General features: G+C 46.8%; 1 protein-coding gene across 2 annotated transcripts; it reads left to right on the forward strand.

Annotated features, from left to right (window-relative positions):
- Positions 1 to 283: 283 nt before the first annotated feature.
- Positions 284 to 21,254, forward strand: YTHDF2 (YTH N6-methyladenosine RNA binding protein F2). 2 transcript variants are annotated; one of them, XM_066204310.1, is made up of 5 exons: positions 284 to 526; positions 881 to 905; positions 1,214 to 1,293; positions 5,297 to 6,856; positions 20,322 to 21,254. In XM_066204310.1, exons 1-5 carry the CDS (start codon positions 500 to 502, stop codon positions 20,343 to 20,345), a joined length of 1,716 nt encoding a protein of 571 aa, XP_066060407.1. In that variant the 5' UTR covers positions 284 to 499; the 3' UTR covers positions 20,346 to 21,254. The 2 variants fall into 2 exon arrangements, with proteins under 2 accessions (XP_066060407.1, XP_066060408.1); XM_066204311.1 differs by lacking the exons at positions 284 to 526; positions 881 to 905 and adding an exon at positions 2,027 to 2,071.
- The last annotated feature ends 3,988 nt before the right edge of the window (positions 21,255 to 25,242 follow it).

A 25,242-nucleotide genomic window follows, 5' to 3' on the forward strand; every position in this document is an offset into this window, starting at 1 on the left:
GGACTGCGATGTCCCCTGGGGCCTCTGCACCCTGGAGTGCTGGACTGGGGACGGGGGGAGCTAAAATGTCGCGGCGCGACAGGATTGGGCTGAGCCCACAGCCGGGCCCCGAATTTGCCATTTTTTGCCTTAAAACCTCAGCGGCGCTGCCTGGCCCTTTAAGAGGTCTCCCACTTCCAGCCGAATGGGGGCACTGCTCACCCCCGCTCCGGTCCTCCGCCGTCCCGGCATGCACTGCACCCCCCCATTTCCCGCCATTGTGCCTGGGCGCGCGCGGTGCCGCGTGACCGGGCGGGGGGAGCGCGAGGCGGCGGGCCCGGGCCATAGAGACGCGCGGCCGGGGGGGTGGGGTGGGGATGGTGGGATAGCGCGTGCCCCCGCCCCGCTCCGCTGGCGGCCGCCCCGAGTCCGCCAGGGCCGCCCCTAGTCCGCCGGGCCCGGACAAAGCGCCGCCGCCTCCCGCCCGGCCCCGCCCCGCCTAGAGCCCCGCCGCGGAGCCATGTCGGCTAGCAGCCTCCTGGAGCAGGTAGGAGTCTCCCCGCCGATACCAGGACGGCCCTGCCGGGCGACGCCGCGGCTCTGGGCCTTACAGGGGTTGCGCCCCGGGTCGGGCCGGGGGCCGACTGCGGCCTCACTCCTCTCCCGTTGCAGGGCCGCCCTCCATTGTGATGCGGCCGGGCAGGGCAGGGCCTCGACCCCGCCGGTCCGGAGCTCTCCCCTGCCCGGGCCGGGTCTGTCTCTGTCGGGCCTTGGCTTCCCCCACCGCGACGGGTCTGTTTTATCCACGCCGCCTCTGTCCTCCCCTCACCCCGGGCCGGGTCGGTCCCTCTGACTCACCGCTCTCCCTCTTTCTCTCCCCACGTCGCCGCTGTCGTGCTAGAGACCCAAGGGCCAAGGCAACAAAGGTGAGATCCCGGGGGGCTGGTCGGGCCCGGCTGGGAGCGGGAGGATCCCTCCGCCGGGAGAGGGAGGGTCTCCCTAAAACCTACCGGGAGGGAAATAAACCCTGCGACTGGGCCTGGCTGCCGGACTGGGGGTAGTTTGCAGGTGACGTCTGTGCGGTGGGGAAGTGTCTGTGTGCCGTGGGCTGAGTGTGGTGTGTTAGAATTGGCAGACGTTCGTTATATTCCAGGGTTTGGCTCGAAATACTTTAAGCTGATAATAATGGGAGCTCATTGCATAGGTTTTTCTAACGCTACGCATCTCTTCTCAGTGCAAAACGGCTCTGTGCACCAGAAGGATGGGTTGAATGATGATGACTTTGAGCCCTACCTGAGTCCCCAGGCCCGTCCGGTGAGTGCCTGCTGCAGGCAGGAGCTGCTCCAAGGGAGGGGAGTTTGGCCTCCTTGTATGTTTCCCATCTCCCCTGATTGCATTTTGATGTTTGCCAGCTGCTTTAACTTGCATCCTATCCTACACCTGCCTATCTGCTGGTAGAAAACATCAACTGCCCTTAGATTGTGGTGGGTGAGGTAAGAAGGTGTTTAGCAACTTTTTGAGGCTGTGAGAACTTCCTAGAGTTGGTGTCCAGCTTTTTTTTTTTTTTTTTTTTTTTTTTTTTTTTTTTTTTTTTTTTTTTAATTTGTCTGTCTCAAAGTCATCTGCTCTTTTAATTTTAGTGTTGTGCCTGTGTTGGTCTCTTTTTTTACACCAGAGAGATGTGCTGAGTTGGGTTGTGAAGCTGCTTCACATGAGGCTGCTGCACTTTGGGAGGATCTGATCGACCTTCTTACCTTTACACCAGGTCAACTGATGATGCCTGCCAGGGGCATTTTTCTGTGGTGGTTTTTTTTTGTTTGTTTGTTGTTTTTTTTTTTTAAAAAACAAAAACAACAAACCCAGAGCCCACACGTGATACAAGTGTTGAGACTTTCAGAGAACTTTGGTTACAAGTTGAGCTAGAGAGTTTTGGAGTTTTGTAATCAGAGCCTGGAATTCAAACTTGCAGCTATTTTTCCTCTTCGCTTTCTCTTAGAATAACACCCCTGTTAACTAGTGTTCGTTTGTTTTTCTTAATGAGCTGCAGGGGAGTGACACAGAGCAGATGGAGTTCAGCTGATTAGATGTACAAGTGAGTACCATAGATAAACATCTGTAATAGCACTGGAGCAGCCAGTTTATTGTCTTGGCTTCTCTTTCCAGTTGTGATAAGTAAAAATAAGTTGTTCTGGTTTCCACTTGCTGTATTTTTGCATATTTTTACTAGTCAGTACATTATTTTTTTTTTCATATAAACATGATGCATGTTTTATTGGGGCACAGGAACAGGTTTCTGTCTCAGTTAAATTTTCAACAAGTATTTTCCCAGTTTGTGCTAAAGATCTGAGGATAAGTATTCTTTGTCTGTCAGCTGTTCATAGTCTTCAGAATTCAGCCTGTCCATCCAGACAACTCACTACATTCAGCCCCCTGAAAAGTTACAAGCCTAAATTCAGCCTTCAGAGAATGAGAGAATATTATTACTTTCTCAAGTCTTGAATAAAAGCAGCTGCTTTCCTAGTAGCTGTCATTTAGTGCTGTTTTTTTCTGTCTCAGATATCAACATCCCTAATTCCCAGCTTCTTCCTGAATATGGATGTATTTCCTACAAACTACAGTTTTATTTAAGTTTCCTAAAGACAATGAGGGTTACTATAATTTTGAAGCAACACAGTATTTTATTCTATTTTGCATGTTTTGATTAAGTATTTCTGGATCTTTAATTTCTTTTGGTGTGTCTCAGGCTGTTTACAATTCATTTTAAAAATAAGGAAATGATTGGATGTGCCCCAGAAGGCAGAAACCAAGCTGGAGCAAGGTGAAACTACCAAGTTAACTTGGAGTGGAACCTTTGAGTAACTCTCAGTTCCTTGTTGTGCTGTATTGCTGGTCTATATTCTATAAAATAGAGTCCAAAATCTCCAGAGCTCAGTCTGGAGGGAGGCAAAAATACTCAGATATCCAAGGGTACACATCTTTGCTGGAGATGGGAAGGGGAGTTAGAGAAACTGCTCTGAATAGTTGAACTGATCTCCACAGCCTCTGGGGTAACCATGTTGTAAAGTTTCACTGCTCCTTATTCCCCACCTGCTCTTTCAGGTGTGACTGTTACTTGTCAGATCCCAAGAGGTTACTGTGTATTTTGAAGCTCAGATTCACAGTAAATGATTTTTCAGCCCTTTTAAAATCAAAAGTTCCACAGAAAGGCTCACTCAGAACCCTGGTTCTGGTGTGAGTTAAAGAGGAAGAGTGAATTTGAGGAAATAACTCTGCAAAGAGTCTTAGTCATGGAGAGAATGAGAAGCTGGTGAAGTTTTATTTGCATGGTAATCAGTAAATGTGTCGGTCTTGCGAGGGCGGGGGAGAAGAGTGAGGTGCTGTGTTTGATAACAAAGCAGTGTTGGAGACGTTCAGGTGGAGAACAGCAGTGAACTGTGTCCCATATCTGCTCTGAGTTGCCTGTGCTCAACTCTTGTACTGCTCTGCTCCCTCCTTACTACCTGTATATAGCTGCTTAGTACTGCACAGGTCATAGCTTAATATACCCTATGTTAGATATCTCAAAGTTGACCATAATTGACAAGTGAGAAAATATTGTGAGGTGACAAGAGGAAAGATTTTTATCTGATAGTGATGTGTTTTGAGTACTCCTGTGGAGAGAAAATGGCTCTGCCTTGGGTTTAGGGATAGGCCGGCATGCTCCTGTGTCTTTAAAGCTGAGTTCAGGGGAAGAAATGTTACTCTTATCGTTGAGGTGATTAACTTATGAAGTGACTTTGCTGGCTCAAAATAGTAATAGGAAGTTTTAAGTTTCATTTGTCTTACAAGTTAGTGACAGTGTTGATGCTTTTGGACATATTGAGTCCTAGGTTTAGCAGGATTGAGTTCCTCAGTTAGTAAAACCGTGGATGAGAGTGAGGTTTTTTACTGATTTGCTTTTGGGAGACCTTTGTGAAAGCAAAGGTTGAAGAGAACATCTCTGAGTTTTCAGGCAGTACCACAGAAATCTTTCTCTGAACACATGGTGTTAAATAATTCCTATTTATTTCTGTAAAGCTGGGGTTTGGTTAGCCCCAAACCCGTTGCTCTCCTGTAAGTAGAAGGTAGAGTGGCAAACCAGCTATTTCTGGAGAGTGCCACAGCCATCTTGAGAGACTCCCTGGATTTCAGTGTGGTGTAAAGTCCTCTGGGAGCTGTGCTTGGCACATGAATACATGATTCAATGTAAAATGGAGCTGATCCTACTGCAAGCCAAGCTTTTAGCTGGGAACTGAACATGCCTTTGATCTTGTCTGCACTGTGGGCTGCTGTGTTAGGGGCTGGGCAGCATGAGGCTGCTGCTCCAGGTTCAGGTTACTCAGGATAATGTCCATTACGAGGACTGAAACCACTCCCCGGAGGGAACCTGTGTTTGAATGGGATATGACAGATGTTTTTCATGTAAGCGAATCTTGGGGATGTGTGAGATTTCCCTAATTATCAAATTAGGCAGAAGAGCCTAAAGACAGCTTGGATGGTAAAAGGGAGATCAAGGCATGGAGCGGGGGGGTTTTTTTCCCTCTCTGTATTTGAAACCTGCTTATGCTGATGCTGTCACTGTGCTGAAAAAGGCTTCTACTGATTACTTCCCCTTTTCAGGTATTTTTCAGTGTGTGCCAACAGCACTGGAGAAGCTTGTGTTTTGAGGAATAGGCCTTAAATCCCTGTTTGTTTGTAATTTCTTGGAGTATTGTGAAGTGTGGAACTTTAAATTGTAGGAATAAAGCTGTTTTCATGGCTAGTAATTTTAAGAAAAGCAATCAGGGACACCTGTGATTTTCACGGTGTGTTTCCACTGGATCCTTTTCTTTCTTATTCCCCTTCTTTCTGCATTCTATCCCCAAATCCTCCCTGGAACACCCTAATAAGAGTTAGGTATGTAATGTAGGCAGGAAAAACCCTTGTTGGACATAGCTACTAGCAGAAGATAATATTTGGATGCAAGATACTGGATTTTAAAGCCTGAGCAGGAGCTCTGGGTCTTCCAGTGTCCAGTCCCACGCCATATGTCAGAAACACCAAACACTCCCCTCCTGGCATGGGAAGCTTTGTCTTTAACCCTTCTTAGCCTTTGTCTTTAACCTCTCTGGCAATGGAACAGATTTTAGAGCCCTTGTAACAAAAGAGGTGTTCAAGGCTGGGCCTGTTTATCTGCCCAGCCCTAAGGTAGGGAGGAGTGGGGCATGGGAAGTCTAAGCTGTCTTTATTCCTGGTCCCTTAAAATTGGTTCAACTCCTTCTAACAATTCAGTGCTTATGTTTTTGTGGTTTTCTTTCAGAATAATGCATACACTGCAATGTCTGATTCCTACTTACCAAGCTACTTCAGTCCCTCCATCGGATTCTCCTACTCCTTAGGTGAAGCTGCCTGGTCCACAGGGGGAGACCCCCCCATGCCCTACCTGACCTCGTATGGACAGCTGAGCAACGGGGAGCCTCACTTCCTCCCTGACGCCATGTTTGGGCAGCCAGGGGCCCTTGGCAGCACTCCATTCCTCGGGCAGCACGGCTTTAACTTCTTTCCAAGCGGGATTGACTTTTCGGCTTGGGGGAATAACAGTTCTCAGGGGCAATCCACTCAAAGCTCTGGCTACACCAGCAACTATGCTTATGCTCCCAGCTCACTGGGAGGGGCCATGATCGATGGACAGTCGGCCTTTGCCAACGAGACTCTGAACAAGGCTCCTGGCATGAACACCATCGACCAGGGCATGGCAGCCCTCAAGCTGGGCAGCACGGACATGGCGAGCAGTGTCCCGAAAGTTGTCGGCTCAGCCGTGGGGAGTGGATCTATCACCAGTAATATTGTGACATCGAACAGTTTGCCTCCGGCAACGATTGCACCACCAAAGCCGACCTCCTGGGCTGACATTGCCAGCAAACCCGCCAAGCAGCAGCCCAAGTTGAAGACCAAGAATGGCATTGCAGGGTCAAGTCTTCCACCACCTCCCATAAAACATAACATGGATATCGGAACTTGGGATAACAAAGGGCCAGTGGCGAAAGCTTCATCACAGGCCTTGGTCCAGAATCTTGCTCAGCAGCCAGCGCAGGTGTCTGCGCAGCCCGTGGGCCAGCAGATCAATAGTAGCCCACCGATGACCCAGGCTCTGGGTGGGCAGCAGCCACAGGCTCTGCCACCGCCGGCCCCGCTGCCTGTGCCACCGGCCCAGCCCACCCGCTGGGTCCCCCCTCGGAATCGTGGCAACGGCTTCAGCCAAAATGGAGTGGACGGTAATGGAGCAGGACAGGCTCAGGCCAGTTCTTCTTCAGAGCCACACCCGGTCTTGGAGAAGTTGAGATCTGTCAACAACTACAACCCCAAGGATTTTGACTGGAACCCAAAGCATGGGCGGGTTTTCATCATTAAGAGTTACTCTGAAGATGATATCCACCGTTCTATCAAATATAACATCTGGTGCAGTACGGAGCATGGCAACAAGAGACTGGATGCAGCCTATCGCTCCATGAATGGGAAGGGCCCCGTATACTTACTGTTCAGTGTCAATGGTAGTGGTCACTTCTGCGGCGTAGCAGAAATGAAATCTGCTGTGGACTATAACACCTGTGCAGGTGTGTGGTCCCAGGACAAATGGAAGGGACGTTTTGATGTCAGGTGGATTTTTGTGAAGGACGTTCCCAACAGCCAGTTGCGACACATCCGCCTAGAGAACAATGAGAATAAACCAGTGACCAATTCCAGGGACACTCAGGAGGTGCCTCTGGAAAAGGCTAAGCAGGTGTTGAAAATCATTGCCACCTACAAGCACACCACTTCCATCTTTGATGACTTCTCACACTATGAGAAACGCCAAGAAGAGGAGGAACATGTTAAAAAGGTAACATGTTTGTGTGTCATGTCTGCGTTCTACGAGGCAAGAGGTGGTGAGGACTGCCTTGCACTGGACAAACTCTGGGGTGTGAAGGGATGGACTTGGGGCATTAGCCTGCTTTTTGGCAATCTGCCTCCTTGTACCTAGAACCCACACTGAAGTAATAACCTCTCTTTGTGGGGGAGTATGTCCAGAGAAGCCACCAAGGTGATTAGTGGGATAGAGCAGCTCTCCTCAGTGGAAAGTCTGAGAGAATTGGGATTGTTCAGCCAGGAGAAGAGAAGGATTTGCGGTGACCTTCTAGTTGTGGCCTTCTAGTGCCTGACGGGAACCTACAGGAAAGATGGAGAGAGACTATTCACAAGGGCCTGGAGAGACAGGACAAGAGGGAATGGCTTTAAATTTAGAGAATAGGTTTCGATTGGATATTAGGAGAAAATTGTTCCGTGTGAGGGTGGTGAGGCCGTGTCACGGGTTGCGTAGAGAAGCTGTGGCTGCCCCTGGATCCCTGCAAGAGTACAAGGCCAGGTTGGATAGGGCTTGGAGCTGCCTGGTCTAGCAGACGGTGTCCCTGCCCATGGTAGGGAGTTAGAATTAGATGATCTTGAACATCCTTTCCAATCCAAACCATTCCACAATTCTATGAAATGGGTGCCAGCACTTGGCAGAGCAGGGTGAGGAGCCTTGCCCAGGCACTGCCTGTGATGGACTGTGTGTTGGTTATGCTGAATCTCAGCCTTTGCCAAGTGCTGTGATGTAAACAAAATGTATTTCTGTGCTATTATCAGCTCCTGGATCACAGCAGTTTGAAGCTGTAGACCATCAGGGCATTTTGGAAGTTGTTATAAACCAGAGCTGGGTCTTAGAACAGCTGATAATCCACTCCCTGGCCACAGTGGGGTCAGCATGACAGATGTCTCCCTCCACTTGTAAAACCTCCAGGAACAGCAGTTCCTGTCCCTCTCCAGGCAATCTGTCCCTCTCCTTAATTATCCTTCCTGTAAGGAGGCTTTGTCTAATTCCCAACCTAAATCTCCCTCACTGTGATTGAAGTCCATGACTACTTGTCCTTTGGATACGGTTGTTGTGTTCCTCATTGCTTTGTTTGGGGCCATGGTGGGCTGTCACCTGTACAACACTGCTACAGCACTGCCAGTAGTGTGGCACGTGAGCTGAGCTCACAACTTGCCTTACAGCTGCTCTCAAATCCTCCTGTCATCATCTACTCCTCAATGATGCATTAATTGAAGATCCTGCCCCAAATTCAGAAGCCAGTGGGCTTTGAATCTTATTTAGGTTCCGCTGTAGTAAAGTCACCTGGGGCTGCCCTTCCTCTCAATGTGAGTCTGGCTTAAGTTTGATCAAAATGATAATTAAAAAATTAGCATTAGCACAGCTGGCTGGGAGTTTGCCAGGTTTCCTGATGATCTCTTTAGTTCGAGCAATGGGGAATTTTTCACCCAAGACTTGAGGAACAGAACGAGGAGCTGCAGCTGCTCACTGTGACAGTGAATGCAGTTTTTAATTTTTTACATATATTTTATGTGGAGCCTCATATAAATAAAAACTCTTAAGCACAAAGGTGGTCACTTGCAGTACCTGGAGAAAGTCTATAAGGGAGGAATAATAAATGGCAAGGTGTGAAGGTGTAAACTGGTACTTTGGAACTGGAACCTGATGATTTTGTGTGATTTCACCTCCTAGAATTGTTTCACTTGTTACCCAGCTTTTATCTTCCCTGTGGGGGTGGTGAGGCTCTGGCACAGGTTGGCCCAGAGAAGCTGTTGCTGCCCCATCCGTGGAACTGTTCAAGGCCAGACTGGATGGTGCTTGGAGCAACCTTGTCTAGTGGAAGGTGTGCCTGCCCATAGCAGGAGGTGGGAGCAGGAGCATATGTGAAGTTCTTTCCAACCTAAATCATTATGGGATTCTGTGATACCCTCCCGGCCTGACTTCAGGGAGCAGCAGTTAGCATTGTTACTGAGTCAGACCTTGGCACAGTGGGAGAGTGCAGGTGAAGGGGGAAAATGCTCTTCAGGACAGGGAATGGATGGATGAATGGATGGATCAAAAGTGTTAATACTAAGTACAGGTAAGTAGGAGGAGGAAAAGGGAGGAGAAGGCTTTGGGAAACCCAGGCAGAATAATGGGCTCTTCTTCTGGAGAGTTGCTGTGTCTGCTGTGTAAAGTCTGAAAACCAGGAATATACTAGAAATGAGACGTAGTAGTTTTCTTTAAGCTGTAAACCATCTTTGTTCATCTTCCCAGTTGCATTCTGAAGTCTCCTCCCCTTGCTTGCTTCTTGAGACCTGCTGGTGTGGAGAGTTGAAAGCAGCAGCAATAGTCTGAGTGCCAGCGCTGCCTTTCTGAACCATATTCTAGTGGATGCAGCAGCAATTGATTAGGAAAGCGCTCTTTCTCTGCAAAGGAACTTAGTCATTGGTCTTTGGAATTCACAGAGGAGAAGAGAGTTGTGTAAACACAGTTGATGTTTACTCTTTGCTATTTACTCACCCAGGCCCCTGTAACATCCAGCACTGAGGAGGTGACTGTCTGAGCCTTGGTCATTCTTACAGCAGCAGTTCGACCTCCTCGTTCACTCACTGACACAGCCTGGAATGTGGTTAAGGTTTCTGTAACTTCTCTTTCATGGCTTCATTGGGGACCAGTTATTTTTGCTGAAGGAGGTAATACTGGAGTGGTTCCTGCCATCATGGGACTAGAGGTGCCAAAAAGTCCAAACCATGCTCTGTCTGCTTGAAGAACCTCAAGTAATCACCTGAATTACAAAAATATATATGAGGAACCAGAGTTGAAGCACTGGAAAGTTAAAACACTGCTCTGGCAGCAGCTCTCTTGCCTGCTTTTTGTGCTGCTTTGTGCTGGGGAAATCCCATTGTTCCTATCTCTTTTGTCTGTCCCACGGTGTGAGATGTCGATGCTCTGCAGTTGTGTTCCTTGAAGCTTAATGTTTGGAGGTTTGGCTTGTTTTGAACTTCTCCCAAGCTGAAATTGTTTCACTCAGCTTCCACTTGCCCAAATCTTAGTCTCCTTTGCAGTTTGATTCCTGCTTGCTGCCTGAGCCAGATGGATGATCTCTTGTGAAAGTCTGGGAACTCTTGAGTATTCTTTTATACTTCCCAATGTTAGTCATTTCTTCAGAATCCCCTAAAGCAGGTCCAAGAAATTTTATGAAAAAATGTATAGTGTTTATGCTGTTTCCCTTGTCCAGTGAAGGAGAGGGATGGGAAATTAGTTCAGCGTTGGAAACACTGAAATAATCCTCTTTCTTTTCCTTTCCTGTTGCCTGTGCCCATCCTGTTCCTCAAAAGCTAATCCCCATTCCTTTTGTGCTGCTTTGCTCCACTGATCCAGTTTTAAAAAAGGTTTGAATATTCTCCTGACCCAGATTGGTGGAGCCGACTCTCAGTGCAAACCTGCCCAGAGCAACCTTGAAACCCAGAACAGTTGTTTTTATTGGAGAGCTTGTCACTGACTTCTTCCATGTAAGAATTATTTTATCTTTGTTTTAAACAACCAAAACAACAACACAAATCTCTACCCCATGGTCACGCACCTGGATTTCTAGGAAAACTGCAGTGACCTTGGTGTAAAGATCTCCTATAATGATCTACTTGGTGTGAAAGGTTGACAGCTTGTGTTTTGTGAAAACACTGTCCGTGAAAACTCTAAGAGAAGTTTATTTTGGGTCTTTCTGCATGCCCAGGCTTGAGATATTTGGCTCCTCACACTTTCCAGGAATTTTAGGAAGGCTATCTCATGAAAACCCAGTCCCTTGCCGAGTGCTTAGTGGTCAGGTTTGCAGCTGAGAAGAGACTCTTTTCACTGGGACTTTTGAGTGTTGAGTCAGGCTGAGCTGAGCAGGATAGGGAGGGCTTTGGTGGGGTTTGCCATGTTGAGGACCAGCCTCAAAGCATAAAGGTGGAATTGGCCAGATTGGTTCTGTTATTTCTGGAATTGTGCTGCTCTGTGCCTCATCTGATGCTGTCTGATGGTTAATGGAGTAATAATAGTGCACTGCAAGTGTCACTGCCTCCTTGGAACACCTGATTTAAGGGAAAACTGAGGGGTGTTGTATGAGCCTGTTTGAAATGAACAGGCTGTTTCACAGTCAGTGGAATACATGAATGCTTGCTGATGGCTTTTACAAAGCTCTTCTTCCCAATTTGTAATCTCAGAGGAGAGGAGAGAATATTCCCTATAGGGTGGACCAGTGCTCTTTTCTCCTGTGGTTAAGAGTTGTCCTGGAGAATGCAGCATTTGCTTTGGCTTTATCATATTCCACAGGACAGTATTTCTGACTAGAAGATGCAATTCCTGGATATTCTATATCCAGACAAAGCAAACTGTTCCCTGTGGCAGCAAGGGAACGCTCCTTCCACTCACACAGTTCCTTTCATTCAGTGATCCTAGGGCTGTTTGCTGTTTTCTGCTCCAAATCCTGGCCATAGTGAAATTAATTGATTGATGCACCAAGACAGAATTTCCGCTGTGCTGTTCAGCAATGCACATGGTCTCAGTTTATTTCCAGGCTGTTTAAATCCTGTAGGTCTGTGTCCATGCTTGTATATTTGCCCAGGAATGGAAGAAACGAACCATTCTGCTTATACAAGTGGCTTGACACTGGCTGTTTGTAGGGAGTACTTTGTGCCTTATGATATTTTTAAGCCAGCCCTTAACACTCATAGATTTTTGCTTGTGTTCTAGCTGTGTCTAAAGACAGGAGAAAACTGGAGGGAGGGCTTAGATCTGTCTGATGCCCTAATCCATATTTTCTGCTGTGAGACAGAAACAGGGAGCTATGTTTCCTCATCCCTAAAACAGGAGCAGCCTTTTCACTGCAACTTAAGTGGAATCAGAGCAGTGGAAGAGCAAACCACTTGCACTTGCCCTGTAGTCCTGTCTCTCACTATTAGTATTGTGTTAGAAGTCTTTAAAATAATATTTTAATATAATGTTTGTTAATATTACAGAACAATATTTAAAGTTGACTTGTTGACGTTGGTTTAAGGCCCTGTTAAGATGCACTGTTAATTTTTTCAGTTGTTTTATCCCTGTTGATGGCAGAGGGTTGAAACTAGAAGATTTATAAGGCTCTTTCCAACTCAGGCCATTCTAGGATTCAAGGACTGGGGTTGGTGTTGGGCCAGCCAGGGAGTGCAGGCCATCTGCAATGGGGTTTCACATCTCTTAGCGGTATGGCCTCGAGCAGAGGGAGTTTATTCCATACCCTGTTCTTGTGAACTTGTTCCCAACGTACTTCTTGCCCTCTCAGTGTGGGCAAAGCTTTGTATCCCCTCACTCCAGGTTATCTCGGCTGGATGATTTCAGCTCTGAGCTGCAGAATACCCTGAACTAATTGTTCTTATAAATATGTTAATTGAATTGATTATGAACATATTAATGACTTCAAACGAATGTCTTAAAATTAAAGAACCACATTTTTTTCTCCCTTTAGCACATGAATTAAAATGGGAGAATGACCTTAAACTGAAGTAGGGTAGATTTAGATTAGATCTTAGGGAGAAATTAATTTCTGTAAGGGTGTCGAGGTCCTGGCAGGGGTTGCCCAGAGAAGCTGTGGCTGCCCCTGGATCTCTGCAAGTGTCCAAGGCCAGGCTGGATGGGGCTTGGAGCTGCCTGGTCTAGTGGAAGGTGTCTCTGTCCATGGCAGGGAGTGGAATGGGGAGGGCTTTCAGGTCCCTTCCAACGCAGACCAGTCTGTGATTCTGTGATAAACTGTATGTTTATGGTTGGCAAATTCCCTAGAAACACTGTGGAGGGCTTTGAATGCAGAAGGGGAGTGTGTAAGGTTTAAGCAGTGGGGGTTGCTTTGGTTTTTTTCCTCCAAGAGTTCTGGATAACTTGCGGGCACCAAGGTTAAGAGCTACTGACACAGGTATGTGTTTCAGGTTATTTTATTAACAGCTGCTTCCCCAGAAAGAGTACTTGTCGTCCAAACAAATCTCTTTGCCAGCTGTTTCATTCAGTGAAACTCCCAGGGCATGGTCTAGTTCAGTTCCCTGGATTTTTCCCTAGTGCAGAAGTACAGTGGGTCATAAGACATTGCTGAAAACCGATTAGGATCCCAACAAAAGCAGTTGAAGCTCATTGATTTGTGGGCAGTCCATCAAGAACAGCTCCATGCACAGTGTTCTTTCCTTATTCTTACTGAAACTGTAATTCTGCACCAGCTTTTTGCCTGAAGGAAGCTGTTTTCTTTTATGTCTCAGGTTCATGAAGCTCCTTGTTTTGTGCTGTGCAGTCATTCTTACCGCAATTAGTCCTCTCATTTTCCTGCATGTTCTGGTTTGTACCTGGTAGTAATTGTGCTGTCTTATGGCTTTGAGAGTTAGTAACTAATTCCTTAGTTGTGCAAACCACAGGAGGCTTGGCAGCCAGAACGGTGCCTAGGGAAGTCCCTGTTAAACAAGGATGGTCATTTTCCAAACTGATGGCTGGGGAAAAGAGTTGTTTGTAGCTCCTTCCAGTGACTAGTGCCCAGTATGTGCCTTTTTAATAGACATATAAGTCACGTAACAGTGTGTTTGAGCAGTTAATCATGAGCCATTCGGGGTTTGTGCAAGAACTTGGAAATTTCTGGTTCTTTATAATTAGAATTTTTTTTTTTTTCTTAAAAGCAGAGTGCAGAGCGGCTTTTTTGTGTGGTTAATTGCAGAGCTATTGTAATGGAATCCCAGTTTGGAAGACTTAGATAAAACCAACCTAAAACTCTTGCCTTTTGTTTGATGAAATACAAAACACTGTTCCAGTGAATGTGGCATCGTGTTCCCTTTCAAGTGGCTGTAAAATGATGGGACATGCTATAGGGAGTGTTGGCTCTTTTACTTGAGCTTGTGAATTCAGCTCTTCATGGCTGACAGAACCAGGCAAATAGATCTCCTCTTGTCCTTTCATAATGCAGAATATTATGGTGTGTTTTATCTTGTAGGATGACGTGTCTCTTCTGTCTTATTTGGAGGTGGTGTTTAAGCTTCAAATACCAGGACAGCTGCAGTGGGTCAAATCAAAGTCTGTGTCAGTGTGGCTGCAGGAGCTGCATGTCTGCTGGCCACAGAGAGAGACATTGCTTGGGCATCCCTGCTCTCTGTTTCCAGTTAGAAAATCCTATGTGCAGCTGGCTATAACACGGTTGAGGGCAAACACTTGTGAGGACAGTACAGGCACGTATCTGTCTCTGGAGGTTTTCCTTCCCTTCCACAATATGTGGCTTTGGAATTTACATAACCCCAAGGATGTATCTTTGCCTTTATCAGTTAATTATTTTTCTGTCCAAGATCTTTGTGCACTCCTTGAGCATCCACAGGATCTCCAGTTCTTCAGCTAAATTATGTGTTGTGTGGGGAAATGTATCCTTTTGGTTTGCTTTGAGTCCGCCTCGTGATTCCCCCTTGTTCTTGTGTGAGAAAAGGTGGTGAGCAATTATTTTACTGTCTCTCTGTGCCTACTCTTCCTTTACAGTCATCTGTCTTCCAGGCTAGAGAGTTAGAACACAGTGGCTCTGCAGATAGAAATGCTTCTGTCCCTTACTCACCCCTGTTTTTATTTGACCCTTTTCCAGTTCTGCTCCATGCCTGTGGAGGTGGAGAGAAGCAGAGCTACACTCCGCTCAGATTAGATCCTGTCTGGGTTTGTATAACAGCAGAGTGGTATGTTTTGTTTAGGGTGATATTTGATTTTCTTCAGGGTAGGCAATTTCCTGGAGTTACAAATTGTGTTTCCGATGGTTAGGGGTCAGTTTAGAATCTTTAATCTTGGAATTAGGGTAGAGATTTTCTGCACACGCATAGTTTAATTATTCTCAACTAGATAGACCATGTGTCCTGTAAAGTTCAGCAGCTTTTTCTCAAAAAATCATCCATTTAGTCAACTGCTGTTTTTATTACTCTGAATAGCTTAATATCATCAGTATATTTGGTCACTGTTATTCACTCCTCTTTCTAGATGTTTTATGAATATACATAGTTCCACAAGTTCCATTGAAACTCTGTGGGTTATCAGTCCTTGGCATGCTGTGACAAAGGGCACTGCCAAGGCTTTAACTCTACAGCAGTGAAGATTTTGAAACATTAAAGTGGAGTTTCTTCCTTTTCTAAAAAGTTTTGTGGCACTCATGGTAAGACTTCTTGCCTGAGCAATGGCTTAAGGCAACCAAAGTAATGAAATGTATTTCCCTTGTAGTGATGGGGAAGAATAAAAAGCTCCCTGGTTGCTGAAGACCAGGAGAATTTTCTTTCTTCTTAATGGCTGGAAAGGGCTTGTGTTATTTTGCTTGTGCTCCAAAGTCACCCTGTCCAGTTTCAGGCTGTGTTGTGAGCCCAGTTGTCCTCCCATGGAATGCTGCTGGGAATCCTCCCAGCTTGCTCTGTCTCCTTTGCTCAAATATTCATACATGTTTTCAGCTTTTCACCATTCTGTTTCTTGTCCTGTGGGACAAGAGTCCCTATGTGAGAGTAATTATAAATGTTTATGGGAATTGGACTGCTTTATTCAGGCAATTAAATGTGATGTTAACAAGAGTAGGTTTGTTCTTTGCAGTTGATTGCATCAGTTTCAAAAGGTGCCTGGAAAGATTCTGGGTGACAGCAGTGTGTCTGAGGATGTCCAATAGCTCCGACCACCTTGTGTAAACTCCCCTGTAGAGGAAAAGCCTTGGCTGTCTTGTCCCAGGCTGGTTGCTCTGACATGGAAATTAGGTGTCCAAGGCCATGTGTCTCTTCTTGGCTCCTGCTTGTTCAGTGATGGGAGTTTACCCTGTTTAGGCTTCTGTGGATATTTGGGTTTGCTGTTAGATTTTGATCTGTAGAAGAAAAGGCCTGTCCTGCTATGACAAAGAATCACTTTTATTTGCATTATCTCCTGTCTTCCTTGGTGCTGAGCCCCATTAAATGAATGGCAGGTAGGATGAATGTGTCAGGCTATAACTAGATCACTACTTAATGTTTTATTCCGTTTTCTAGACTAGGATATAGCTTTTTTTTGGTGTTGTTTTTTTGTTTTGTTTTGGGGTTTTTTTGGTTTTTTTTTTTTTTTTTAACCCTCATGGCTTTCTGATGCTGACAACAGGAAAAGTCATGCTTGGTTTGTAAATACGGGACTCGAGACTGCTTGTGGAGCATAATATACAAGTGTTGCATCATCCATCATTTGGGCTGTGTCCCTTGAGCAGATCCTGCTGGGAGGGCCAATGGCTGCAGTAACTCCTGATTTCTAAGGCAGTGATACAAGATGTCTGCCTTGGAGACACGGGCACATGGAAATCCCGCTGGGTTGCTTGGCTGGGATTGCATCAAACAGCAAAGTCCAACACCACAGACTGAGTGGGATTGTTGAGGGCTTGATCAGTGAGAATGTGTGTGTGTGTCTGTATACCAAGGGCGGGGTTTGATTGCAGGCTCTCCAGGGAATGGTCATGGGCCCCAAGGCTGCCGGAGCTCCAGAAGCATTTGGACAACACTCTGTGACAAGGGGTGGGATTGTTGGGGTATCCTGTGTAGGGCCAGGAGCTGGACTTGATCCTTGTGGGTCCAACTCAGGATTTCTGATGGGGTGTCTCAGCCTTTTGGGGAATGATACTGGGAGTTCCAGTGCTTCAGTGAAGGAATCTCCTGCTGTTTCCTCTGTAGGCAGGCACTGGGCGAGTGATGCCTTTTGCTTGGAGGACATTCTCAGGCTGAACTGCGACTGTGCCTGGCCTGGCCTGCCCAAGGACTTTGGGCTGTGCTGCAGCTCAGGCAGGTCCCAATGAACCAGGGTTTCTATGCTGCACAGCTGTGAGCTGTGCCCTGGCTTCTTTTCCAAGTCCTCGTTTGGCTTAGTCTGCTATTTCCCTACCTGTGGTGTGGCAATAAAATCCTTACCTTTGCCGGGAATGTTGATGCTGAACCTGCCCTTCTTCAGGTCTTTCTTGCTCTCCCATATGGATCAATAAGATGCAACCCAAGTTTAAGGAAAATGCAGCCAAAGGGCATAAATTACTTCCTGATGGAATCCTTTTCCTCTCCAAGGATTGTATCCCAGAGCAAAGCCCAGTGTGTGTGCACAGGTGCTGCCCTGCCTTCCTGGGCTGTCGCATAGCTGGGTGCGCTATGACTTACACTTTTCCACAGCCTGTGGATTTGGATGAGGATGAGCCAGAAAGGACAAATGTTTGCAATGTGGTTGAGCCTTGCTCTGTGTTCTGGTACATCCGGCTGGTGGCTGAATGCTCGCTGTAACACCCCAAGAACCAAAATGTCTTGGATCCCTCTGCTCCACTCAGATGAGACCTTACATGCAAGTGCTGCATCCAGCTCTGTGGATTCCAGCATCACAAGGGTGTGGAGCTGCTGGAACAAGTCCACAGGAGGCCACAGAGATGCTCTGAGGGCTGGAACCAGGCTGGGAGAGCCGGAGGTGTTCACCGGGAGAAGAGAAGGCTCCAGGGGGACCTCAGAGGCTCTTCTAATGCCTAAAGGGGCTCCAAGAGAGCTGGAGAGGAACTTTGGACAAGGGATGGAGGGACAGAACACAGGGAATGGCTTTCCCACTGCCAGAAGGCAGGGTTAGATGGGATATTAGGAAGAGATTGTTACTTGGGAGATGGTGCGACTCTGGCACAGGGTGCTCAGAGAAACTGTGGCTGCCCCATCCCCGGAATCGTTCACGGCCAGGTTGGACAGGGCCTGGAAGAACCTGGTCTAGTGGAAAGTGTGCCTGCCCATGGCACAATGAGATTTCAGCTCTCTTCCAGCCCAAACCAGTTGATTCTGAAGTTTTGGATCAGGGATCCACCTCCTTCCATATCCAGCTACCTTCTCTCCATTCTTCTCTGGCTTGCTCCTTGCAGGTAGCCCCTTGCTTGAAGAGGAATGGGGGCCTTTTGGGGACCCCCTTCCCCAATCCCAGTTTACAGCAGGTCTGAAGTGAAGATACTTGCTTTGGTCCCCTCTCTGGCTTGGTGACATGGGGAACATCTGCTCTAGCCTCTGTTTTGACACATTGGTATTTAAGGGGGGATTTTCCCTGGGTTTGGCTCCTTGTTAGCTACATACAGGCCTTGGGAGCAGCATTATCTTCTCTGCGGGAAGAGGTGATTGATTGGGGTCCAGCTGCTCAGCTAACAGGGTGATCTGTGCAGCAGGTCCCTTGGCCACTGGCACAGCACAGAACACTGGCCCTGGAGACGCAGAGGGGATGATTGAACATGGCAGCCACCTTATCCCATGTTTGCATTTGAGAAGTGGTGGCATTAGCTCAGGCAGTTGCAGCTGCTTCCCAAAGGGGTGCGTGATGTTGCTGTTTGTCTCTGTGTAACATAACATGCTGGCTGCTGAGCCAGGAGTAGGGCTTGGCACCTTCCTTTGGATTTGTGGCTCTCCCTGCAGTTCTTGTTGTGTTCCGTGTTCAGGCCTGACTCTGATTCCCACCCGGGCATTTGGATATTGCTGTGGTGCAGGGGTTTTTTTGGCAATGAAAGCACCTGCAACAGACTTGGGCAGAGTCTGTTGAAAAGAGGGGAATTAAATTGACTTATGTTGGGTAACTATTCTTGTTGAGAATGTGTGCTTTGGTCTGATCCCTGTCTCCAGAAGACAGCAGAGGATCGCGCTGGCCTTGCCTTGCATCCTACAGAGGAACTGGAGGTGAAGCCTCCATGGGTGTGTGTCTGAGAGGCCAAAGCCAGTGGTGTTGTTCTGAGCTGGAGGCCAGGCCTGCCTTGGTTTCTAAGGATAGATGGCTGCACCTGTTGTCCCAGGATTGGAGCTGTTTGGGGATGAACTCTCCGTGGATTTAGCAGTGGCAAAGGATGGTGTTTGCTGTAGCAGCCTGTGTGCTTGTGGCAGGGCTTGTGTGAGCTGCCAAGATGGGAAGGTGCCTGCCATCACTGGGTTAGCATGGGACCATGGGAAGCAGGCAGGGGACTCTGTTGCTGTCCTTACTTCAGGGGGTACAATTCCAGGCACAGCAGCTGACATGGAGGGAAATATCCTGAGCTGAATCAAAGCGCCAGGTTCAGAGCCCTGACAGCATCTCCTCTCTGAGTGAAGAGGGAAAACCTGCTGTACCTGTATGTACCTGCTGCAGGTATGGCTTTGCTGTGGGATGGACTTGTCACTTTTCGGACTGGCTGGATGGTGAGGGACTCACTCCACAGGAGCCAGAGTCCCACAATGCATGTCATGCCCTGACTGCAGGGACCTGTGTGCCATCACAGAAGAGGCAGAACCAGGAAGGAGCATTAGCTCAGGGCCCTCTGGCTGCTCACAGGTTTCATTTCTGAGGTTGTGTTTTATGATCTGGGAATGACACTTCAAACACCTCATAACTAGGGAAGTCTGGACCTGCTTCTGTGACGGCTTCTCTATTAAACCCAAGCAGAACCCAGAAGAGATGGGCACGGAGTGCTGAGAACAGCAGAGGGGGTGGCAGCCTGTGGTGTCTGGGGGTATTTGATGCTGCACTGCCTCTTAGTTCTGGTGCAAGTGTTTAGACAGGGTGTTTCTGCAGAGCTGGAGGAACACCCAGGGTGATAGCAGCAGTTAGTGGGAAGTTCCTGTGAAGTTCTTGGTTTTCAAGTGAGATGTCATAAGGTACTGTCAGGAGTATCAGGGAGGTTTTCTGCTGGGTGCTGGGACTGTTTCAGTCCCTGCAGACCACGGCTGATGTTAGTGCTCCCTGTCAGTTGAGCTCCATCCAGCCTGCTTTGATGCACACATGGGAGTTCAGGTGGAGTTTTTTCATAGACTGATGGAATACTTTGGGTTGGAAGGGGCCATCTCATTCCAATGCAGACACACCTTCCACTAGGCCAGGTTGCTCCAAGCCCTGTCCAGCTTGACCCTGGACACTTAAAAGGATGAGGCAGCCACAGCTTCTCTGGGCAACTTGTGCCAGTCTCCTCACCCTCACAGGGAAGAATTTCTTCCCAAGATCCCATCCAGCCCTGCCCTCTGGCAGTGGGAAGGCCATTCCCCCTGTCCTGTCCCTCCAGGCCCTTGTCCAAAGTCTCTCTCCAGTTCTCTTGGAGCCCCTTTAGGCACCAGAATGGACTTCAGAGGACTCCCTAGATGAACACCCCCAACGCTCCCAGCCTGTCTCCAGAGCAGCGGGGCTCCAGCCCTCAGAGCATTTCTGTGGCCTCCTCTGGACTTGCTCCAGCAGCTCCACATCCTTGTGATGTTGGAATCCCCGGAGCTGGATGAAGCTCTACAGGTGGTGAATCATCTGCGATGAGAAAGAAAGGAGAATGAGGAGCTGTTTGACCTCAGCAATGTCACATCTCTGCAATGACTGGATGCAGTAGCAGCACTTCTTTTGACAAGAGCAATGCTCTTTTCCTGGCTATGGGGCAGGCTCCATGGGAGAGCCGTGTCTTGGAATGCTGATGTATGACAGTGGTGAATAAAACTCCTCTCAGCTAATATGATCTCTGTTATTTCTTTTGCAGGAACGTCAGGGCCGTGTCAAGTAAAGGGCCCTTCCTCCACCACAGATTGCAGGAGAGATTGCATCCCAGCTGTCCTTCAGAGAGAGAAAGGAGCAGGAGTATCCCAGAGAGAATTAAGACTTTTTTTTTCTTAATTTCTTTGACTTCAAAAAGACTTTTGCAAACTTGCAGTTAAAAAAAAAAGATATTGGAATATCAAAAGACATAGGACTAAAAAATACAACAACAAAAAAATTCCCTTCTAGGTAGAGTAGAGGTAAAACCTGTCCCCTTTCTTTTGGCTTCAGTTGTGATTTCAGAGCATACACTTCGTTTTTTTGTCTTTTTACTATGGTTTCTGGATTTCAAGTCCATAAGTGGCATATGCCTTCTTTTTTTCTCTAATTTTTAAATCGCACTGTTCCCCCTCCTTCCACCCTGTTGCGCCTCCTTCCCTGGTTTTCACATTTGCACTTGGGAACACTGAATTGTAACATCTGCCATGCAAAGTGGAGTAACTTTATTTTTTTCTTTCCCTGGGCTGGAAGAGGAGTTCTGTGAGGAATTCGGGGTTTTGGCCTAAGAAGAATTGAACAGAAAACTGTCCATGAGGTTATGTCTTTGAGGTGGTTCATTTTTCTCTGACCCTTTGTTACTCAAAAGTCAAGTACTAGGAGTCCTAAGAACTGTTCTGTTCTTGTGCATTATATGGATTTAAAGATTAGGTCTGGATGAATTTGATTTTTTGAAAGCTGAGAACAGTGGTAAAAAACTTTCTTATCTACAGGAAAATTAATTTTGGACAATAAAAAGTCCAAAACCAAGGAAGATATACTGTAAAATGTGTAGTGACTATGTTTCAGTTTGTTGTTAAGCCAGTGAGGAATGGGCGTTGCCTTTTTTTTCACCATTAATCACTTCTCAATAATAAATGTGAGATCCTGTTGAGCATCACTGTTGTCTCCTGCTCCCTTCCCCATGCTGTAAGCTCCTTGGATTCCAACTATTGGAAAAATACCTGAAAATAAGGAGTGGAGAGGTGGCTTCTTCTTGGGTTTGAAGTAGAGTGCTCCTACCTTGGCATCTCTAGCTCAATCCTGGGGCTTTTCCAAGCCCTTTGGGATTGTTGTGGCTCCCTAGTGTGGCCTCACTCCAGGTGTGAGGGGCAGTGCCCACCTGGCCTTGCTCCCAGGATTCCTTCCCATGTCATGGGCAAGTTGGGGATGATCCAGCTCCTTCCAGGTGTGGGAAATGCAGACACCTCATAGCCCAAATCATCTTCCCTGGGAAAACCACTCATTGTCAAGAAAATGATAAAAAACCCTCCCTCTCTTCTCTCATCATGGACCCTGCTGTTCGTTTTTGGTGGACTCCACCTCTGTTCAGCAGTCCATTGCTCCAGGAACTGACCAGCTGACCAGTGTGACAAGCGCTGCTCCGGAAACGTCAGGTGTCCTGGGGGCATGGCCAGTGTCAGGGCCCCCAAGTGCCAATGGACTTGCTGAAGGAACTTGTTATGTGTGTGCTGGAATAAACCCTTAGTGGCCGCCTTTCCTCTCCCTTCACACTGGAGAAGGGGCTGTGAGAGAGCCCTGGGTGGGAGGTGATGCAGAGATGGTGTAATCTGGGGCAGTACAATGTCGCTAGGAGAGTGAAGATGCAGAGAAGGTGAGTTGGTTATAAGAGGGGTTAGGTGTGGTCCTCCCAAAAAGGGGAGGATACAGCCCCAAAATGCTTGGAAGTTTAGGGATGTGTTTGTGCAAAAAAATACAAAAAACTGTAGCCTTTCTTATCTTTTATATATATATAAAGATTTTTTTTAAGATTGATTTCAAAATACATTCCAGTATCCACTGTATTATATACAGTATCTTGGAGAATATGAAATTCGAAATATAAACGTATAGAGTTTGAAAATGCAAATACAACTTTTGTATATATAAATTAAACAACAAAGGGCTTGAAAATGGAAGAAAATAGCTCTGTGAAGGCAATAGAAATAGCTCTGACTACTCAGAATTTTTTTGTGTTTCAGTGTAACAGTCTGAGATCTTGGCTGGGACTGAAATCGCTGCTGCCACCCGGTGATAAGTGCCACGTACTGCAGCTGCCCGGCAAAAAATGCCACACTCAAAATGGCATTTGAATTGTAATTTGAGACCCCTGGAAAAACAAAATTGAGGTGGGATTACCTGGAGCCCCAGGGGACCGAGGTGAAAGAGATGAAGAAGCAGACAGCAAACAGATTCCACTGCTTCTCACTGCAGCATGGGGAACATTCCTGGAATTTCATGTCCAGTGTCTCTTCCAAGCCCCACGGGCGAACAAACAGGTACCCCAAGACTGATCTCCTTTGTACTTCTAGCAGAATAGACTCAGCGAGAAGACTTGCAATCCAAGGAGACATGTCAGCAACTGTCTTCTCACTTGCCACTCTCTTCACATTTTCCTTTTCCAGTGGGATGCAAGTGCCACCCCCCAGAGGCAGGAAAACTGTTTCGCAGTCTAGCCGAAAACCTGCCTGGCAAGCCCAGGATGTCAGAGCCAGCAGCCATTTCTCCTGGATTTCCTGCTCACCGGCATTTTAAGTCTGCTTTGCCTCATAGGTGCTTTTCTGCCAAGGGCATTCCCATCTTGTTTTAGCCTCATTCAAGTTTTGGAGAGCTGAGTTTCATGAGAACTTGTTCATAGTTTGATTGTGACAGTTGGGAGCATCCATGTTCCCTCACTCTTCCATTCAGGAGAAAAAAGACAAGCCTTAGACACCTGATGTGTAATCCCAGCAATCAAGGGAAAACCACCTCACTCTGGCAAGAAACATAATGCCCAATTTTGGCCAAGACCGAAGAAATAAAATAGCTGTACTGGAAACATTTCCAGGCATGGAACCTCCCAGCTCCAAAAATGTAACTCACAGGCTTCTTCCCATGGAAACCCCAAAAATGCTGACTGGGCTCAGGGAGAAAATCCCACCCGTTCCACCACCCTGGCATTGAGCATATTCCATGAACACCCCAGGAAGATGTTCCTGACCATGAAAGGGGGTTGGAATATGATGATCTATAAAGTCCTTTCCAACCCAGACCATTCCAGGAATTTAAGGCAAATTTGAGCTACTTTTCAGCTCACAATTCCTTCCAAAGCCTCATCCTCTAGGCTGTCTTTCCCATGCCTTACTAGAAAGGGTAACAGTGGCTCCTCTCCCTAATCACGCCTGCTGCAAATAGCTGAGCCCTGCCCAAAAATCACTGGGTGGCATAAATGAGTGATCCACTGTCTTGTCTGGTTTCCATAATCCAACATTCAGTGACGTCAGAGTCAGACAATCAGGATCGATCCCAGGTTATAGGTACGGTTCCTATGGAATAATCAACACTCACTGTCAAGTGCTGTTTGGAGTATCTCTCCAGGAAAAAAAGCTGTGCCCAATTCAGATGGTGTTTAGGAGGGTTCCTCTCTAGTTTCCCAGGATGTATGGGAAGCTGCTACTGACAGTCTGGGACTCAGGAGAACTTAAGTACTTTACTGCAAGCTTCTAAAACAAGGACTTTTTTCCAACTCTTAAGGCAGCTCAAATGCTATGCCTCACCAGGCTTCCTAATAAAGTGCTGCATCAGTGTGTCTGTGTGTGGGAATCTTCCTTTTACCCAACTTCAGGGAAGAGTTGCATGAGATTTCAGTTAAAATTTAAATCAGCCTGTAAGACATCAGACAGAAAAAAGATACCTAGAAGCTCAATTTTCCTAGATGAAAGTTACAGGGATATTCAGAGCTTATTTCGAAAGAAACCCCTAGGAAGGGTATCATATCAAATATCATAGAAATTCTGAGGGATGGAAAAGCAGATTAAATACTTTCAGAGTCATTTCCAGCACAAAAATCACAAACATCCTCAGAGGTGACATTTGGTGGCTCAAATCCCATATGGTCCAGACCCAACACTTTCGTAAACAGATGGGAAGCGCAGAATGAATTTCAATTCTTCCTTAAAGCAATTCCCAAGGAGCTGATGACCCTCCAATAAAACTCTGGCTTGGGATAAGGCCTTCCTGCCTCTGGTGTAGATCTGAGTGAGCACAGGTGCTCTGGCTGGAAGTGACAGTGTCACTGAGATTATGGGAAAAGCAAAAACTCTCCAACAATATTTTTTAGTGTTAGAGAATTAAGGTTTTGCTTTATTCTGTCCAGGATGTTGTTCTGGCCAGGATGTGTAACAGAAATAATTTCTTTCACATATTGCCTGGGTTATGCAGAGAAAATTCTTCCTTCACACATGATTTTTACTAGATTTTTCACCTATTTATACAGTGAAAACTCAGAGAAGTTCATTGGTTCAATGTTCACTGGTCCCAAGTTGCATAGTTCTTAGTATTTGGTTTCCTATTGGTTATTGATCCCTTCACCTTCGATGTCAATTAGGTTCTCATTCTTTGTTCTCTTACCCACGTTCTCCCAGACCAGGTGCCTCTGACCATGCCAGGGATGATGTTTGAAGCTGATGTTTATTAATGATCTTTATCTTTTGTGTATCTTCTGTGCTACTCCCAGTCTGCTGAGATGTTAAACTCATCAGGCATCAGAGTGGTGAAATGGTCCTTTAAAAAGAAACCACAATCCCTTTCCCCCTGGGCAAAGATGAGCAAAACTCCTGACTAAAGTTATATTTAAAATTTTTTTAACTTTGTATCATTTCCAACAACAGGTTCTGCACTGCTCCCTGTCCTCTACCAGGACCCTGGGATCCTGGGGGTTTGATGTGGCTGCAGCTGCATAGTGACTGGAATGCAGAATTGGGAAAAACCCAGGCCATGTTGCATGGATGCAGTCCAGAATGAGGGAAAACACACACTGAATCATACCCTAAGTCTGGAATAGAGAAAATCTTGGACCAGATCATGCCTAGAATCTGGAATGGGGGAAAACCTGGACCAAGATCAAGACT

The sequence above is a fragment of the Chamaea fasciata genome, unplaced genomic scaffold (genome assembly GCF_029207755.1).
Source record: "Chamaea fasciata isolate MVZ Bird 193981 ecotype frontalis unplaced genomic scaffold, bChaFas1.0.hap1 SCAF_26, whole genome shotgun sequence".
Taxonomy (NCBI): domain Eukaryota; kingdom Metazoa; phylum Chordata; class Aves; order Passeriformes; family Sylviidae; genus Chamaea; species Chamaea fasciata.